At 43.8% G+C, this 13,760-nt stretch overlaps 1 protein-coding gene across 1 annotated transcript in view; it reads right to left on the bottom strand.

Annotated features, from left to right (window-relative positions):
- Positions 1-293: 293 nt before the first annotated feature.
- CD58 (CD58 molecule) overlaps positions 294-13,760 on the bottom strand; it is a 48,349-nt gene continuing 34,882 nt past the window's right edge. The window contains exons 4-6 of the mRNA XM_043459839.1: positions 9,637-9,708; positions 7,226-7,266; positions 294-2,185 (exon numbers count right to left, since the gene is read on the bottom strand). Coding sequence (XP_043315774.1) covers positions 7,241-7,266; positions 9,637-9,708 — 98 coding nt within the window. The 3' untranslated portion in view covers positions 294-2,185; positions 7,226-7,240. The remainder of the gene's footprint in view (positions 2,186-7,225; positions 7,267-9,636; positions 9,709-13,760) is intronic.

The following is a 13,760-nucleotide window of genomic DNA, read 5'->3' as shown; positions in this document are numbered from 1 at the left end:
AGATCATTCTTTTGAGGAACTTTTCATAAGAGAGAGCAGAAAAGTGAGAAGAGAGCTGGATGGGAAAGTATAGTCAAGAGTATTTTGTTTTTTCTTAAAGATATGAGAAATGACAGTATGTATGATGCCATAGAAAGGTACAAGCTGATGATGGGAGAGAGGGGTGGACAAAGACAAAAGTGATGTCCTTATGTGGATGGGGGGAGATGGGACCCCGTGCAGAAGCAGTGTGAATGATCCATCCCCTGAAAGTCACGTTGAAACCCTAACTCCTGTGGTGACTGTACTTGGAGGTAAGGCCTGGGAGGAGGGGATACAGGTTAAATGAGGTCATAAGGGGAGGCCCCCAGTCCAACAGAGCTGGTGCCCTTCTTAGAGGAACAGATCCTGGAGCTCTTCTCCCTGCCATGTGGGGAAGAGCCAGACAGGAAGAGACCTCACCAGGAACCACACTGGCCAGCATCTGATCTGGGGCTTAGCCTCTAGAACTGGGACAAATACATTTCTGTTTTTAAAGTCACCCAGTCTATGGTATTTTGTTATGGCAGCCCAAGCAGACTAAGACAAGTGGAGAGACTGGCTTTAGGAGGAGTGAGAAGAGTTCACCCACAGTAACAGGAGGGGAGGCAAGGCACATGGGTGCTGACGCAGCTGGGTGTGAGGTGTGGGAGGGTGGGGACTGGGGAGAGAGGTCTCCTCAGTGCTTTTTTTCAGTGATATAGGAAGCACGATGAGAAGTTGAGAATGAGGACACAGCGTTATGGGTGTTAAGAAGAGCAACGAGGAAGCAGCGAATGGACCAGCATGATCCAACGAGGACATCTGAGAAACACTGGGAATCCCTTTGAGGTGTGCAGTCATTTTGAAGTGAAACTCATCAGCCAGGTGGTATGTTTTTCTCCAGGATGTTCAGCAGTTTGAATGGGGGAAAGGGAAATAGTACAAGTGACTATAACCACAGCTGGGGTTTGGCCAACTATAGGGCTAAAGGGTGAGGGTGCAGTTGCACTGATGAACACTAGAGACCCCAAAGAGTGAGGAGAAGAGGACTCAGAGGGGATGAGGGCCAGGGAAGAGGCAGGGTGGCCAGCTTGCAGGTCCTGGCTGGACTGCTGGAGTTGTGGATTAGGGCCTCTTGGGGGCGTGGTATGGAAGACAGCGAGCAAAGGGGGCATGCTATCACTAGTGAGGGGCTGCTAAATGCTAAGATAGTGAGGAGCTGCGATACTGCTAATGAAAATGCCAGGAGTGGGGCCCAGGCGGTGCTGGGAAAGGAAGCTGAGATCCCTGGGGGAGAGCATGCCAGGGTATTGGAGGTTGCAGGTTTTGAAAACACTCCAGTTCTGAAAGGGGCAGTGTTGAGAGTGGTTTCCACCTGGTGTTAAAAATCTTCATGGCATGAGGAATAACAAAGATAACTCGGAGAAGGGCTATTGGGTGCTATGGGTCTGCTGGCGTGAGCATCAGAGCTGGAGAAGGAGCAACGGTCTGGAAGCAGAGCTGAGCCAGGAGGATGCCCCGCCTCCCCCTGAGCCCGCTGTACAAGGCGCACAGGAGAGGACAGCTTGTCCTCGAGATGGCTGCCAGAGTTCATGAGAACCTTCTTTATGGTCCAACTCTCACATCCGTACACGGCTACTCACAGAGAGGTGAAAATATTGCATTTCTTCCTGGTTATGCTTGTCCCCACCTCCCCCATACCTCCCCCAGCCCTGCCTCTCCACCACATCTGTTAAAGGGGACCTGAACATCCTGAACATCCATTAAAGAGGATACAAGGGATTTTACTGGTGATAGATGGGGTCAGAAAAGGCCAGGGAGACCATGTGGGGACCAAAGTCTGGAAGATAAAGGAAATTCTGGGAGTTGCTTCAGTCATATATATACATAGTTACATTATTTACAAAGATTTACATCTCTAGAAAAATACAATTTATAATAAACAATTAAGGAACAAGATAGTATCTAGTTTTGTTCAGTGTAGACACTAATGCCTGTTGTGTGTTAGTCCTTGTCTCTTCTAGGAAATATTGCTTCTTATAAATGGTCAATTTCAGGCAGACTTTCAAAGTTTCCTCAAGGAGAAGGTAATACATGAATGGTACATCGGATGCCTTCCCAAAGCAATTGAAATAACTTAATTACCATGTGTTCCATTTCATCTTCTGTTACCACACAACAGGCACTATAAAAGAAATATCTCATATTAGAATAAAACACAATCTGTGCTGCAGTGTATGAGTCTAAATGACCCTCTTATTCTAATGCAGGTAGCCCTTTTGTAACAAACCCATCAGAAGCAAGGGTTCTAGGGAGCAGAGATGGAGGGAGCTTGGTCTTGGGTCCTTATGGGATGGTACCTGGAGATCTACCAGGAGTGCTATCCTGGGGCACAGCACAAATTCAGAGTCCCAGCTTCTCAAACCAACTCAGTCTTGCTCTTTGTACACTTGTGCTTTTTGCATTTTGTTTTTCATCTGACATTTACTCTTCTATGTGACACATACAAGGATTTTAACTTTTGCTCTGTTTCTTCAAATATTTTCTAATTATGCTGTCATTTTAAAAGTAACTTCTCTTCGCTACTTTAAGATGGAGTTTTTTTTTTATCAGATGTGTAATTCCTGTACTAAATATTACTTGGTTATTATTTTCATTATGATGTTTGCCACGTGTAGGATGGGAGAGAACTTATTTGACATCTTGCCATGTGCTGAATGGCTTGAGACAGTAGGCTTGCTGATAACGTGAGTAGAATAATGACTTTAGTGTAATTACTGAGCCTATGACATGAACTATTTCTTTTATGAAGAATTAGAGCTCACTTTCTTCATGCTGAATTGAATCCTGGTATCTCCAAAGAACAGACCTGAGTTTGTAAGACCCATAGGTAAACTGTCACCCCTTCTAAGAGTCATCTCCTTTGCCACAAGAATATCCTGGCCGTGGTTTTCTTCTTTCAGCTTCTCTTCCTGATTATTCATCTTTGTGGTGATGACAGAACACCCTTGAGTAACTCAGAGGAAATCAACTCAGCTACAGCCCTGCCTGAAAAAGCTCCTTCAAACTGAGAAAAGATCATTTCATGGCTTTTTTTTTGTCTTCCCCACAGTCTGTATTTCCATGGACCAGATCAGACCAGAATTCCAAAAGATTTGCATGACTTTGGTAACAGGAGTTCATAAAAAATTAGTGCTGGACATGAAAAGATGTTCAGGATCATTAGTTATTAGGAAAATACAAATTAAAACCACAACAAATTCTTGTTTTATATCTTCTAGTTTGGGGAAAGTTAAAATAAAGAAATTTGACAATAAGAAAAAATTAGTGCTGGGATCAGAGGGGTTAGGTAAAGGAAATAGGCATTTTCCTTACTAAGAACCTTGTTGTTGTTTAGTTTCTGAGTCATGTCTGATTCTTTTGTGACCCCATGGACTGCAACACACCAGGCTTCCCTGTCTTTCACTATCTCCTGGAGCTTGCTCAAACTCACATCCATTGATTTGGTGATGCCATCCAACCATCTCATTCTCTGTCACCCTCTTCTTCTCCTGCCCTCAATATTTCCCAGCATCAGGGTCTTTTCCAATGAGTCAGCTCTTCGAATCAAGTGGTCAAAGTATTGGAGCTTCAGTATCAGTCCTTCCAATGAATATTCAGGGTTGATTTCCTTTAGGATTGACTGGTTTGATCTTCTTGCTGTCTAAGGGATTCTCAAGAGTCTTCTCTAGCACCATAATTTGAAAGCATCAGGGCTCAGCCTTCTTTATGGTCCAACTCTCACATCCGTACACTGCTACTCACAGAGAGGTGACAATATTGCATTTCTTCCTGGTTATGCTTGTCCCCACCTCCCCCATACCTCCCCCAGCCCTGCCTCTCCACCACATCTGTTAACCCTTTAATAATTGAGTTTAGGGAACCCCCCTCTGCTGCCACAGTGGGCTCTTTAAATCTAAAAGGCATTCTTAAATAGGTAAGAAACATACAAAATACAAAATCTGAACAGCCAACAAAAATATACCAAGAAAAGTAAGTTCCTCTCCCACACAGAGCCCTAAGCTACCTATTTATTCCTCAGGATGTTACCCTGAGATGTCAGTTTTCTCTTCCTAGCTCATCATCCCAAGGCAACATTTTTCATGCAAAATTCTCCTGCCACAGAACCTTCAAATGCCTCCCTACTCCCATATCACTCATTTTAATGCTCTTGACTTCCAAAGATTTTCTTGCAAATATGGTCTCTTTTGCCACCTATTCAATTTGATGCTAAGCAGGCTGACCTCTTTATCAATAACAATAATATATTTGGTTCCCTGCTATGTCTCCACCTCTGCTGCTTCTCCCAGCTGGAATGCCTTTCCCTCTCTGCTCTTGCTTTGAAGATCTAGCTCACGTAGTACTCCTTTCAAAGTCTTCATGATTAATCTTCTTCCCCTCCCCTTCGCTGGTTGCCCAGCCCTGATCATCCATTCCGGCCCCTCACCATGGGCTTCTTGCCTAAGTCTTTGTTTCTTACATCCCCATCCATTCTCCCCAGTGTGACCATAAGTTTCTCAGAGGTAGGAGCCCTAACATACGCTTTCTCTGAATCTTATACAATGTCCAGCCTCACTGGGTACACTGATCTCAAGCCATCGGCTCACACAGCGCCTGCCATCTAGTCATCTCCGTAAGAGTGCTTGTTGAAAGAATAAAGGAGCAGGTAAAGGACTGAGGCCTGGACTACCCCGTCACCTTTCTCAGGGGCCCTGGACAACAGCCCTCCCATGAACAACATCCCCTGTCATGGTTCATGAAGGCCACACCTCGACTGTTACCATCAGGATCTTAGCAGAGGTCCTGCCTGAGCTCTCACGAGCATTGCTTCCAGTCTGAACATCCCACCTCTGACCATAACCTCCGGGTCTTCTGCTGCTGCCCCCACACTGCTAGCACACCTGCCTCTCACCTCATCCACGGCCGGTCGATCCCTTTCTACCCTCTCTCCACGGGGCCTCCTGGCCCACCAACCCCTGGTGGCCTCAGTACCCCCGCCCAGCCTACACCCTGCAGCTGGCTGAGCTGTCTTCTAGAATCCCTTGCCCCAGGCCTTCTGCAGTAGCTGACTGGCCAGGTGGCTTGGTCACTGTCCTGGCCAGCAGCTGCAGAGAAAGAAATCTCCCAGCCCACCCAGTGGTCCCCACGGTACCACTGGTCTCAGGCCCTCGCTGCCACGCAGTGATGGCGCCATCACCCTACTCCAACCACTCACCCAGCGGCTTTCATGAAAGCTAGCCAACTTGCTCAGCCAAGCCAAAGGTCTTGACCACTGCCCCCCTCCTTTGCCTCCCTGAAGCTCTAATGTATGGCCTCTTCTCTTGGATCCATAACAGGGTGCCACCTGGCTCTCCTCCTGGACTCCTCCACTGTGCCCTCCACTTGAGGGCCTCCGGCTTCTACTTCTTGGTGACCTCAGATGCTCTGGGAATCCGTTACTGTCGTGACAAAGATGCTCCCCAACTTGTAACCTTAGCCCCAGCCCCTACAGCTACTTCTTCAATTAGGTGCTGGATATCTCTACCCACGTAATGTGCCTGCACCTCAAACTCGGGTTGCAGTCTGAGCACAGATCCACCTTCCCAAACAAGGGCTCCATCTGATTCCTGCTAGGTCTGGCAGTGCTGCCAAGGGTTGAAATTCCTGTTGCTTTCGGCTAATTTCTTCAAGAAGAGTCATAACCAAAATAGCTAACATTTATTGGGCACCATTATGAGCCAGTCCTCCTCCAATGTGGGAGACCCGGATTCGATCCCTGGGTTGGGAAGATCCCCTGGAGAAAGAAGTGGCAGCCCACTCCAGTACTCTTGACTGGAAAATCCCATGGACGGAGGAGCCTGGTAGGCTGCATTCCATGGGATCACAGAGTCCGACACGACTCAGCGACTTCACTTTCACTTTCACCTTGCTTGTACATATTGTTATTTCTATGCTACTATGACCTAAATTATCATTATTTCTATACTATTGTTATGCCCATTTTCCACAGAAGAAATTTGAGGTACAGTGGGGTTCATTGACTTGTCCGAGTCCTATGAGACATGGAGTTGCCACTGAACCCCAGGGAGCCAGGTGCCAGACTGCACTCTCTGCTGAGACTCTGTTTATACAATATCCACACTTTCTCTGAAATCTATCCCTCTTTCATTTGTGCCACAATCACACCAATACAGCTTCTCTTCTGCTTGGCTAGATTATTTCATTTATCCACTAACCAGTGTCCCCATGTTTTGCTTCTTGTGTATTTATTCACTGTATGCTTTACCAATACAGATGTCTTCCCAAAGCATGTGAAAGTGAAGTTGCTCAGTCATGTCCAACTCTTTGTGACCCCATAGATTGTAGCCTATCAGGCTCCTCCATCCATGGGATTTTCCAGGCAAGAGTACTGGAGTGGGTTGCCATTGCCTTGTCCAGGGATCTTCCCAACCCAGGGAAGATCCCAAAGCCTAGCTCTGCTCAAAAATCCTCAATGGTTTCCCAGAAAGAAATCACTGAATCTCTTGGTAGCTCTCTCTCAATATCCTGGCCTGGCTCAACCTCTATCCCATCAACATCTGCTGCCCCCAAAGGGGTGACTTGCCACCCCAACCCCGCCCTTTCCAGCCCTAAGCTTTACTCTTCCTCCTGACCATGGGGATTCTGCCAGGACAGGGACTTCTGGATCTCCTTAAGGCAACTTCCTTCACCCATGGCCACCATTCATTGTGTTTGGATCCTATCTTTTGTTCTTGATGCAGGCCCAGCTCTGACCCTGGCTCCTGAAGTAAACCTTATCCTTGGTTCCATTTTCCTGGGATGGAAGAAGAAGGGAGTACATTTTGGTGGTTAACAGGATAACCCATGGAGTCTGAAGACCTAGATTTGAATCCCAGTTCTACCATTTATGAGTCATGTGACTTGACTTCTCCAAGTCTTCCATTCTATATCTCTAAACAAGCTGTAAAGATACCCCCATGCAAGGCTCAATGAGAGGGTTGAGTGAGATGTTACATGGCAAGTGACTGGTTGGCGCTTAATGTACTGTGGTGAGTAATCTGCTGATGTTACTTATTTTGTTCAAGGCAACTAACCGACAGATAAGTAGAACCGGGCTCCCCAGGGAACAGGCCCTCTACATGGGGGTTGTTCTGCTTTTAATACATGATACATAACGTGCCCACTGAGCAATCTATGGGTTACTCACCTAGGCCTCTGTGTTTCATTGGCTACGACGTCCCAGAAAACCTACAAATGAAGACATTTTTGTCTCAATTAAAGAGCTGAAAAGAAAAGCTGAAATGTAGGGTTGCTGGCTAGAGGCCTGAACTGGGAAAACTCAAGAACACAGCCCTATCGAGCTGGTCTTTCCTACTCTCCTAAATGCTCACATCAAATTGGCTACTGAGTTGAGCCAAAGAGTTGTTCAAAAATTGGTCATCAGATGATAGAAAAACAAAAACTGTTGATGAATGTTTTTTTCTATAGCAACTTTGCATGAAGCTAAAGATGGAGGGAAGGCTAGAATATTCTGGATCAGCGCTGCCCAATGGGGATATAATGTGAGCCACATAAGTAATTATACATGCTACTAGCCACAGATACAGTAAAAAGAAATGGATGAAATTAATTTTATAAACTAGCCCAACATATCAAAAATATTACTGTAACATAGAATGAGTATAAACATTATTAATGAGATACTTTACATTCCTTTTTAAATCAGAAGTCCTACAAATCTAATGTTTATTTTATACTGATGGCTCATCTCAGTTTGGACTCTCATATTTAACAGTTTCACCAGCCACGCGTGGCTCCTAGTTTGGAGAGCACCAGTTTGGATGTTAAGATACCGTCTCACATGTATCCCTCAGTTTCCTGCCCATCAAAGGCACCAGTTAGCCTGGAGTGATGCTAATGATCCAGCAGCTGAGTTCACAAGGTTGAATGAGCTTGTAAAAGTGTCAACTACAACTAGCTGATGGAGCTGTTTACATTCAACTCTCTCCCGTTTTGATGGCTCCATGCCAAATACCTCATCTTTTCAATTAATGGCTTTAGGACTGAGATGCTTGCTGAAGTAATTATTTGTTACTTTTGGGGGGGGGGGTGAATATATGGTGCCATCAGTACTGATCACTGGGGTAAGTTTCCTTTCATTGAATAAAGGTTTGTTTTTGTTTATTTTAATAAGTTAAGTCAGTCAGTTGTTTTGGAGTTATATGGGTACACAGGGCTCTTTTTTTAGGTTCAGGAGTTGTGATGTAGACCTCTTACCCCCCACCCCCTCAAAAAAAAACATATGAGTAGAAAATTATTTTGGTTTCTGGGTACCAATCTGTTAAAGAGATTATTAACTATACTACTGCTATTTGGGGATTAAAAATAACTTTTTAAAAGAACACTTGAGTTCCCTGATGTTTTACTTATTGGTAATGATGCCTTAAAACCTTCTTTAGCTGATTTTTTTTATAACTTGTTTAGAGGAGATTCAGTTGACTGACAGTCGATTACTTAGAGATCTTCATGGTATTTGAAACCTATAATATAGAAATGGTATCTTTGGGAAATCACACTCTAGGGCCAATACCCCAAAATAGACTAGGTCAGTACTGGCCTATAATAGAACTTTCCGAAGTGATGGAATTGTTCTCTATTTGGTCTACCATAGTAGCCACTAGCCATCTGTGAGCACTTGAAATGTGACTAGTACGACTGAGGAACTAAATTTTAAATTTTATTTAATCTTCATTGATTAAATTTTATATTTGGATTACTACATGTGGCTAGTACCCACTGTACTGAACAGTGCAGGTCTAGGGAAACTGAAATCTAGTTTGTGAACTTGATTCAAGACACAAGTATGAAATGACATGGATCCGGGATGCCTTCACCTTACGGAAAGCTTACTCTTCAACAATCCCTATGGGAGCGACAGATTGTAAATTTCCTCTTGGTGAAGGAAACTGTTAGGGCTTCAAGAACCCTTAGTCTGAAATGTACAGACTGGTCAGCATCCTCTGGGACTTAAGGAGGAGTTTCTTGTCACCAGGGAAGAATAGGCTGGGACAGGGTCACCAGGTCTCCAGGGCATATGGGTTGCCTTCTGGATTGGCCCGAGATCTCAGGAGACTGAGGAAGGCAAAACAGGTAATACCATGTCAGCTTTACCCTCTCCACATCACCTGACTCAATAAAAACTCCTTCTTACCTCGGTCTTGCTTCTGGGCTGTAAGTCATGGGAATTATGACCACAGCAGCCAAGAGGAAGAGTTTTGGGTTTTTTTGCAAAGTCTGGCTTGGAGACCAGAAGTGTAACGTACGTTGAGGCAGACCACAGACAGGAGGCTGTGGAATGGTCCCAAGTGTTATTGGCTGTGTTCCCATTCCTGTAATGCTCTCTATGGCCCAAGGATTTCTACCACCTCAGGATAACACAGAATCTCAGGGAACCCAACACACTCAGCAACCCCAGGCAACAAGTACAACAAAAAAGGTTTTGTGAAACAACTAAAATGTCAAACTTGGTTTTCATCTTCAAATTAGTCATTTTCTGGCCTTTGAAAAACCAATTCCCATTTGAAAACTTTTTTTTTAAGGAAAAAAAAGTATACGTACATTTTAAAAACAGCAAGCCACATATTACTGCTGGGAGTATGGCAAAAAGCACATACCTATGCCTTGAATTATCTGGGAAAAAGAAAGAAATACAATTAGCTGAACTGACCAAAACAGATACAGCTGATCCTCCTTATATGCAGATTTCATATTTGCGATTTACCTATTTGCTAAAATTTATTTGTATTCCTCAAACCAATACCTGCAGTACTTTCATAGTCATATGCTAACACAGGCAACAAAATGTTGAAAACTGTTGTTCCCAACTGAGGTTCAAGGCGAAACTCTGCCCTCGCGTTTTGGCCCTTGTACTGTAGACACGATCCTATTTACACAATCCTATTTGTGATCTCTTTAGTGCCATGTGTTCTACATTTTGTGCTTTTTTGTTGCTTATTTCACTGTCTAAACTGGCCCTCAAAAATAGTGCTGAAATGCCAGAGGGACCATAACTGATGCTTAAATGAAGCTTATTTAACACGTGTATTCTCTCTATAAGACACACAGCATTTCCCAAGCACAAGCAGGCCGTGTGCGTCACAGAGAGAATACACATGTTAGATAAGCTTCATTTAGGCATCAGTTACGGTCCTGCTGGCTGTGAATTTCACCGTTCATGAATTAATCACATATATTAAATAATGTGTCTTTAAACAGAAACACACGTAAAACAAGGTTCTATATTGATTCCTTTTCAAACATGTGACCAGAGACTTGCAGGAACCTAACCCTATATCTCCCCTGGGAGTAATGATTCAATATTCACTAATTCTGTCTTCACAGTGACTTAATAAAACATAACTGTGTGAAGTGGCTTCCCTGATAGATCAGTTGGTCAAGAATCCGCCTGCAATGTGGGAGACCCTGGTTCAATTCCTGGGTCGGGAAGATCCCCTGGAGAAGGGATAGGCTACCCACTCCAGTATTCTGGCCTGGAGAATTCCATGGACAGTCCATGGGGTCGCAAAGTGTCGGATATGACTGAGCGACCTTCACTTCACTTTCACTGTGAATAAAGAGAATTGACTTATATTTTTATATGCATATAAATTTATATGCACAAGGTTGATACGTATCAGGTCCAGTGCTTTTTATTAAAAGCAGCAAATATTTCACTTTTTGGCCATCCCATCCTGCCACTGGCAGCACAACTTGGCATCATGTACTTGGCAGGGCAATGTGGCAGCCGTGCACAGCAAGCCTCAGAAATGTCTACCATAGAGCAGCTGACACTGTGCTAAATGACGTGCCTACAGTCTCACTGAATCACTGCCACAACGCTGGATTAGTGAGTGATCTAATGTTTCAGAGACTCAGGTTTCTCTTGACCTGATAAACATGCCTCCTAGGGCAATTGTGAGCATTAATTGAATCAACACACGTAAGAACAGTGATTAGTCACTGTGTGCTCAGTTGCTCAGTCACGTCCAACTCTTTGTGACCATATAGACTGCAGTCCACCAGGTTCCTCCGTCCATGGGATTTCCCAGGCAAGAGTACTGGAGTGGGGTGCCATTTCCTTCTCCAGGGGATCTTCCCAACCCAGGGATTGAACCTGAGTCTCCTGCATTGGCAGGTGGATTCTTTAACAGTATGTCACCTGGGAAGCCTGTTAGCTATTACCATTAACCTATTGGAATCTCTGCTAATGTCCTTTGATTCTGCAATTCCATCTCTAAGATGCTAACCTACAGACAGAATCAGTGATGTGCCTTTCTTCTCCCTCCAAAAAAAGGCACAAAGATATTTACTACAGTCTTACAATATCAAAAAGATAAAACAACCAAAGTGTCCACAACAGAAAATAATGATGGTTCATCAGGTGGACTCTATCCACCTACCAAAAATCTAAGGGCAGAACACAGAGGATATGGCAAAATAATCACCACACATTGCTAAGGGAGAGGGTAGGGTCACTAACAGCAAATACAACATCAATAAGAGACAGGGGAGAGGGGAGGGGAGGGGAGGAAAGGGAAGAGGAGATAGAAAATGAATGAATGAATGAGAATATGAACATGCACCCTTTCCTCTTAGTTGGAGCACACGTGGGTTAGAATGAAGAGGCATTGGTTTGATTTGAGAGGTCCCTGGTTAGGAACTGTTAAGTTGTCCCACATACCTATTCTCTCCTCTTTAGTAAAAGAATTCAGATTTGCAGCTGGGCATACTGCCACTCACCTAAAAAATTAGTTTCTCAGCCTTTCTTGTAGTGAGGTTTAACCATGTGACAAGTTTTGGGCAATGAGATGCAAGAAGGGTTGTGTGGTATTTCTCAAAAGTCTCCCTGGAAGGGGTAAGACACACTATTTTTCCCTCCCTGAGTCCCATTCCTGAGACAGCAGGGGAAGTGGCAGGAGCTAGACCATACTTGGGTTTCTGACAACTGCACAAAGCAGCAATGTGCCCAAGGCTGCCTACCTTCAATTATTATTATTACTTTTTTTAGTTGAGAGAAGTTAATCATTTATCCTTGTTTTCAATTAAAGTATAGTTAATTTACAAATATTGTGTTAGTTTCAGGGATATAGCACAGTGAATTAGATACATATATAAAGGCTGAGTGCCAAAGAATTGATACTTTTGAATTGTGGTGCTGAAGAAGACACTTGAGAGTCCCTTGGACTGCAAGGAGATCAAACCAGTCAACCTTAAAGGAAATCAACCCTGAATTTTCACTGGAATGACTGTTGCTAAAACAAACTCCAACACTTTGGCCACCTGATGCAAAGAGCCAACTCATTGGAAAAGACCGATGCTGGGAAAGATTGAAGGCAAAAAGAGAAGGGGGCAAAAGAGGATGAGATGGTTAGATGGCATCACCGACTCAATGGGCATGACTTTGAGCAAACTCTGGGAGACAGTAGAGGACAGAGGAACCTGGTGTGCTACAGTCCATGGGGTCACAAAGAGTTGGACACGATGTAGCAACTGAACAACAAATTTCGTATCAATGAAAGGGATGATATTGTGACAATCTTTTCTCAAGGTATCAACAGGGATAAGCATCTTACTTGAGCATTCAATTCTAAGGGCAAAGGTTAAATGAAAACTGTGAGAGGGCAAAACGCTTGAAAATCTTAAAATATCCCACATAATTCTATAAAGTATTTTATTTAGAAATTATTTCCTTCAATAATAGTAATAATATTTCCTTCAATATTTCAAAGGAAATAGAATTATTTCCTTTGGCCACCTGATGCGAAGAGCTGACTCATTTGAAAAGACCCTGATGCTGGGAAAGATTGAGGGCAGGAGGAGAAGGGGACGACAGAGGATGAGATGGTTGGATGGCATCACTGACTCAATGGAACTGAGTTTGAGTAAGCTCCGGGAGTTGGTGATGGACAGGGAGGCCTGGCGTGCTGCAGTTCATGGGGTCGCAAAGAGTCGGATGCGACTGAGTGACTGAACTCAACTGATTTCCTTCAAGTACATTGGCTCTTTGAGCACCTGAAGCTTTTCAAGATTTCAACTTGCTTGTTCATTCTGTAGACAGTCAACTTCTGTCTCCTTGCCGGTTGTGTGCACCGCACTCATGTCAAAGCCAAAAGCGCACTGGTTTTGTTTCTTCTTCTCACTGTAAAGCACACAAACTGCATTTCCATGCTGTACACCCTGGGTATTACGCAAAACCCAATAAGTGGAGGTAATGAAGGAATGTTTGCTCCCAGTATAAAAACTGTCATTAACTCTGCAAACGTTTTTTTAATATTCTTGGCAATTGTGTTACTTGTATAAAAGCTTCAAAAGACACCTCTGTGGGCTTGGTCTTTTCTGTTTTTAGAGACCCAATCAGTTACAAATTGGAAGCCATTTCCTACTTTTTCTGGAAGCATTTGTTTTTTTTTTTTACTGGAGAAGTCACACTGCTTTGTCTGAAAATGATATCATAACCTTAATGGCTTTATGTCATTATTTGAAAAGTTTTTTAAAACTTCAATATGTGGGAAACTTAGGGAGAATGGCTCAGGAGCCAAATAAAATTCAAATTTGTTCATATTCATTTGTTGGAAGATATTGTTAAAAGGATGTGATTGTGAGTTGACTGGAGAACTGGACCCAGGCCATCAGAGGTCCAGCACAACCACTCCTGTGCTTGAAATGTACGTGCTCCGAGCCAG

Source organism: Cervus canadensis, chromosome 2 (genome assembly GCF_019320065.1).
Source record: "Cervus canadensis isolate Bull #8, Minnesota chromosome 2, ASM1932006v1, whole genome shotgun sequence".
In the NCBI taxonomy this organism is placed as follows: Eukaryota; Metazoa; Chordata; class Mammalia; order Artiodactyla; family Cervidae; genus Cervus; species Cervus canadensis.
This window is presented reverse-complemented; position numbering and strand designations above follow the sequence as displayed.